This window comes from Schistocerca gregaria, chromosome 1, assembly GCF_023897955.1.
Source record: "Schistocerca gregaria isolate iqSchGreg1 chromosome 1, iqSchGreg1.2, whole genome shotgun sequence".
In the NCBI taxonomy this organism is placed as follows: Eukaryota; Metazoa; Arthropoda; class Insecta; order Orthoptera; family Acrididae; genus Schistocerca; species Schistocerca gregaria.
The window spans coordinates 1139892307-1139898536 of NC_064920.1; the positions used below are offsets into that span (position 1 = coordinate 1139892307).

Genomic DNA, 6230 nt, shown 5'->3' on the forward strand with positions numbered 1-6230 from the left:
ATTCAAGTTAGTTGGAAGTTGCTAGATGTCTTATTCTCAAATAATGGGTGAATCTAGTGAGGGAATTTGTGCGCGTGTGTTACGGGGTCTCAAGATATACAGGGTGGCCAGAGCCAGTCTCAAAAGCTTGTAAGGACATCGCAGGGCTGGTTGTACTGTTAACTAATTGCGAAGAAAGAAATTCGTTACGTCACGCAGTTTCCGAGTTAATTAGCGTTGAAGTTAGCCGGTCAGGTCTTTGCGGAAATTAAGAAGGAAGCAGCAGATTACCTTATTAAGACCGGTAACGCAGTCCAATGTAAGCAAAACGGGATCAGAGATTGGACTGCATCACATGCCGTAATAACGTGGTCTGCTGCTTCCTTTTTATTTGCAGAGTGGGTTGTTGGTCTGTTAACTAAGTAGGTTACATTCGCCTTAAAAATACCTTTCGGCCATCTGTTTTATTCTGTTTTGTAGGACACCGCGCACTGTTTTTAAAGCTTTAACAAGGGATATTTACCTACTGGGACATTTTAAGCGCGGTATTCCATGTACCCATCGCTACCAAATATCTGTAAGTTTTTTAATATTTTCTTGGTAATCACATCACAATAAATAGAGTCACTATTATGAAATTTTGTATTTCTTCCGTAGAACAATGCGAAGATGCCTGAATAATTCTGAAACGCATCATTGGGAAACAATTAAAATTTTATGGCTACAACTAAGATTGCTCGTTTTTCATTGTCGTACGTACTGCTTGCTGTACCAACTCCGTTATGAACTGGAAAAAGATTTACAACAATCGTATTCTCACGTCTTTGGCAATGGTGTCTTTGGTGTCACTTTAGGGGAAACGTGTGTAATCAGGGATACCTGTTGATGAGCTAATCCAGAACACACGTCGAATAATCGATTGTATGAAGAATAAATGTGTTTACTTTAGCCATAGTGACTAGTCGCCGGTGTCCTAACTGTTATGAATGATTTATTGGTTGAGTAATGCTGTCATTCAAATTATTTATTTTGTTTTAATTCAATTCACTGCTACGAGTTTTGAGCTTATTTCGTTCGTCATCTTGTTTTTTATTTCGCACACATGAAAACAAAACTTAATTACATAATTTTAAACCCCATATTCGATAATTTACAAAGTACTTCTAACGTAATCTGGAAGTATGCTAGAAAGCAGAATGTGAGGGGATAAGGGTCGATAGTAGGGAGGGGGTGGGGCGTTGAGGGGCGGGAGTGAGGGAGGAGAGAGGGAGGGGCAAGGAAGTGGCGTTCACTGGTATTAGCCTTCTTATTATTATTGCTCTAGTGTCGTCCTGTATCTTTTTTCTTGTGGACGTGCGCAATCCATCCTGTGTGGGATGCAAAAACATATTTTGGCAACAGTACTTAACATTATCTACGTATGTCAGAATTTTTACTTACGGTTTCTGCATTCCGTGCATCATTTGTCACGTATTTGCTCATGCAACCACTACACCATACCGCATGAATGTATCGACCTACGGCTAATAACAGGCCATCTGCCAAATGTTCTGGATGCCAATGTAGAACTCAGTTTGTACTGTACTGAATAATCACCATATTAGTGATAAGTTAGGCTCAAGATATCGATTATCGATTCCGCCAGCATTTTCAGTAATAAAATCCAGGTAAAGTACTTTCATTCACTGTATTATGTATGAATATTTGTGTTTTTCCCTTCTGGTTTTTCTCGATTTTGTGCTGCGTTTGCAGGTTGTCCTCAGTTTTCTATATTGACCTGTATCATCCTGATGTCCTCTTGCTAATTGGTTGCATTTATCCAGACTGTTACAATCCACTTGCTCTCTAAATAGAATACTGAGATTTCTGCCACTTCGACCTACACTAAATTTGCTGCATTGTTTACAGTACATTTTGAGTGATTTGTGTGTCGCAATTGATATATTTTTTTCACAAACCCTCCAGCTGGGTTGTTAGAGGTGCTGAAGCTTATTCTTACAAGCGTGTTCAGCTTAGGTACTTTACAAGATAGTACACCAAGATATGGGATATTCAACAATAACAATAACAACAAAAACAAAAACCAACAACGGTTATCGTCCCTTTCCCGCGCTCCAAGCCCCATCTCTCCGTTCTCCTACTTTTTATCACAAGAAGCGACTGTGTGATGGTTTCATTCACGTCTATCACTTCATTAAAGCCCTCCGCCTCATTTTCGTGTCTATATGTGAAAACTAGCGTGGTCGCAGTGCTCTAGCAAGTAAAGCACCAAACTATGGCACTGGACGGACCTGGTTTAATACCGGAAGAGAGTGCCGTATTTCTTCGACTCAGAATCTACACGACCGCCCCAGGTCCCTCCTGTCAAACTGAGTGCGGTGGGACGCCAGCCAATTTCAGCAATGCTTTTTGGAATCAAGTGACAGCCAATCGATAGATCGGCGGACTTGGCCCCGTGGCGTGACCATGCAGGTCACCTGACCTCACGTGTCTGGATTTCTTCCTCTGGGGGCATATGACACAGTTGGTATAGGAAACTGTTGTGGAAACAAAAGAAGACGTAGCCGCTAGAATTGCCATCGCTGCAGGTATCATTGCGGACGTGCCACAAATCTTCCAACTGACATGACAGTCAATGGTCTGATGATGTACTGCGTGCATATTGGCTAGTGGTCACGTATTCAGGCAGTTCATGTAAATCCCAATATGGTAGTTAGTTTGCTAATCTACCTATTGGGTAAATCGTCCCTAGCATCATAAATTACTGTCAGCGACCATATGTACCACAATGAAATTATTTCGATGTTCTCTACCTCCTGTTTTAATGTGAACGTATACTGGCGAAACACCCCGTGTAATTGATTGTCGCTACGTCAGACTAGTCATTCGAAGAAAGGCACACGGCACTTCCTGTGCAAAGCCAGGTGCTGGTCCCTTGTTAGATACACTTTGCAGATTACCAAAGAGTTAGTTTTAGACCATTTCAGTAACTTTTGTTTTAATATACATGTAGTACAGCGCGTGGTAATATCAAAATGAGCCATAAACTTGTACTAGTGTATTAAATTAAAACAAAATAATTTGATGCATAATGGTGTGCTTCTGAATGTTCTGCCGTGCTACAGTTTCATCTTATGCACAATATTCGACGACACTCTTAACTGTCTTTTCAGGTGCTGTAGTTTCTTATGTTATGTGTACTCGGCTGCCTTAGCTCAAACTAGACAACTATTTTTGGTCTTCCGCTGTTATTTATACCCAAATTAGATTCCCGATGCTGCCTTAGTAAAAACGTTGTTCCATAGATCTCTCACACATTCAACCAAGGACAGCCTCGCCGAAGAACTGCTACTGTACGAAACGTCCATGGACAAAAGAACAGCAGTGCATAGCAATTCACAGCAATCCGTCGTTTTACTATAGCAGTTCTAGATATCAACTATTAGCTAGTCATCTTCAGTCCTTATAACAAAAGATGTCATTAGTTCAACGAATCACGTATTAAATAATATTGTTTGGTGTATTTTGTACAGGATTGTCACATGAACATGAAACTTTATGTTAGACTCCTGTGCGACCTACACCAACCAACGTGTTATTCTGGACTATTGTTATTTTTTGGTATATGCACTGAGGATGACTAGGTAATAATCGAAATAAAACGATCAATTCCGCGATCGATTGCTGTTATTTTCTCCATTGTCGTTATTCAACGGTCACTGCGCACACCTGGATGATATGAATTATAATTCGATTATTACGAATGGTGTTTCCAAGGAAAGAATACCCACATTATCAACCTTAGCTGGCGGTACATTCACAATCAACAAAAGCTGAGAAAGAAGTTGGCAGTGAGACCGAGGAAAACAAGCCAAAAATCGCTCATCTATATTATACTGGCCCAATATCTGGGAAGGTCGGTACCTTCCTAGGGAAACATTGTACCCATTGGATTTTGTCCCCTTCAACTAATATAAAAAGTATTTTTCGTAAAATTGAAGACGATTTAGGCCTCCGAAGCCGCCTATTTTACCTGGAGCAGGGTAATACTAGAGGAGAGATACAAGGATCAACAGGATAATGCATGTTATAAGGACCAGGCAAATCTGCTGTTCCACTGCCTCGAATAAAATCATGAAATGAATTCGATGAAAACGGTATCGTGGTGGAAGAGCGAAGTTTCTGGGACAACATAATGAAGAAGTCTGTCAAAAGTTTCCGAAAACCTAATAAACAGCAATTGAGGTTTAAACTCAAATAACGCTTGTTGTCCGGCACTCTGTTTAGTGAAATCTCGCCGGCCATCACATCTGAGCAGCAAATTCTGAGACAACGTGCATTTCACGGAATGTCATTGCAAGTTCTGAGAAACAAAATAGCGTCAAAGGGCGAAGGGACTGTCAGGAATCGAATTCGGCTGTAAACAGCGCCAAGAGACCAACAGTACTTCATAGTGAAACTTTCTGGGAGATTAAAACTGTGTGCCGGACCGAGACTCGATCTCGGGACCTTTGCCTTTCGCGGGCAAGAGCTCTACAACTTTTTGTTTTTAATCTGATTTTGTTTGCTTTTGTTCGGTGCGTGGTGCTCGGGGCGGACGTCGTAAAACATCCGTTTAAGTTCGTTGAAGATCGATTAACTCAGTTTTTTTTTCTATTACGGGGGGCACGCAACCCTCTGACCGAACACGCTGAGCTACAGTGCCGGATACCACTGAGCTACCACTGGGCTACCCAAGCACTTGCCCGCGAAAGGCAAAGGTCCGGACTTCGAGTCTCGGTCCGGCACACAGTTTTTAATCTGCCAGGAAGTTTCATATCAGCGCACACTCCGCTGCAGAGTGCAAAATTTCGTTCTAGATTACTTCATAGTCTTGCTGGAGTCCATAAATTGAGTTCACATAATAGCAAAACTTGCAAGACCTGAAGAAAAACGCTGGGTCGGTCGTCGAAACACTGTGCAGAAAAGGGAAACGATAACTCGGCTGAACACCTGGAAACACTCCATTTATCAGTGACGCCGAGAAAACCAGAGAGATCAAATGCAATTGCTTGTTCCGTTTGTCAAGCGTTAGAAACCATGGAGCGGCAAGCATCTGAAAAGTGGAACAGATGAAATGTTTATGTTGTTGAGGGTAATCCAGTAGGACGAGGGCAGCCCAGCGGCGGAATACTCACGTCAACCTTGACACCCTCCATGGCGAAGACCCGGGTGGGCGGATCCTCCTTGGGCACGAAGCTGTAGAACTCCTGGTCGCCGCGGTACCACTTGATGGAGTAGAGCGCCGCCTGCTCCAGGTCGTAATCGCAGGCGAGTCGGGCCGTGTCGCCTACCGCCACCGCTTCGGGAACCAGGATGCGAACTCCGGTCAGCCCGGCTGCACCTGCAAGTGAAACAACAGACACGCTCTCAGTGTCTCGCTGATTCACATATTATTAAAGGCAAAACGCCGGTTTAGCTACTTCCATCACTGTCGACGGCTCGATTAATCGCATCCCCAAGAGCGCGCTATCAAACGATTATCACTAACGTTTGTCCACGATAAGAGCGATGCGCGAAGCATTCAACCACTACCAACGGCATACCTTAGCAAAAAAAAAAAAATTGCTGAAAACCCAAAAAAATTCTTGCCTTACGTAAAATCGGTAAGTGTGTCGAAGACTTCCATCTAGTCACTCACTGATCAGTCTGCCCTGGCAACGGAAGACAGCAAAACGAAAGCTGAAATTTTATATTTAGCATTTGAGAAATCTTTCACGCAGGAGGGTCGTACAAACATACCGCCGTTTGAGTCTCGTACAGATTCTCGTGTGGAGGACATAGTGATAGACATCCCAGGGGTTGTGAAGCAGCGGAATGGGTTGAAAATAAATAAATCACCAGGTCCTGATGGCATTTCTATTCGGTTTTACAGAGAGTACTCTACTACATTGGCTCTTTACTTAGTTTAGATTTATCGCGAATCTCTTGCCCAACGCAAAGTCCCGAGCGACTGGAAAGAAGCGCAGGTGACGCCTGTGTACAAGAAGGGTAGAAGGACGGATCCTCAGAATTACAGACCAATATCCTTAACATCGGTTTGTTGCAGGATTCTCGAACATATTCTCAGTTCGAATACAATGAATTTCGTTGAGACAGAGAAGTTGCTGTCCATGCATCAGCACGGCTTTAGAAAGCATCGCTCCTGCGAAACGCAACTCGCCCTTTTTTCACATGATATATTGCGAACCATGGATGAAGGGTATCAGACG

General features: G+C 42.9%; 1 protein-coding gene across 1 annotated transcript in view; it reads right to left on the minus strand.

Annotated features, from left to right (window-relative positions):
- LOC126293319 (cell adhesion molecule 1-like) overlaps positions 1-5474 on the minus strand; it is a 786156-nt gene extending 780682 nt beyond the window's left edge. Inside the window, exons 1-2 of the mRNA XM_049986516.1 lie at positions 5442-5474; positions 5157-5399 (exon numbers count right to left, since the gene is read on the minus strand). Coding sequence (XP_049842473.1) covers positions 5157-5399; positions 5442-5474 — 276 coding nt within the window. The remainder of the gene's footprint in view (positions 1-5156; positions 5400-5441) is intronic.
- Positions 5475-6230: the final 756 nt, after the last annotated feature.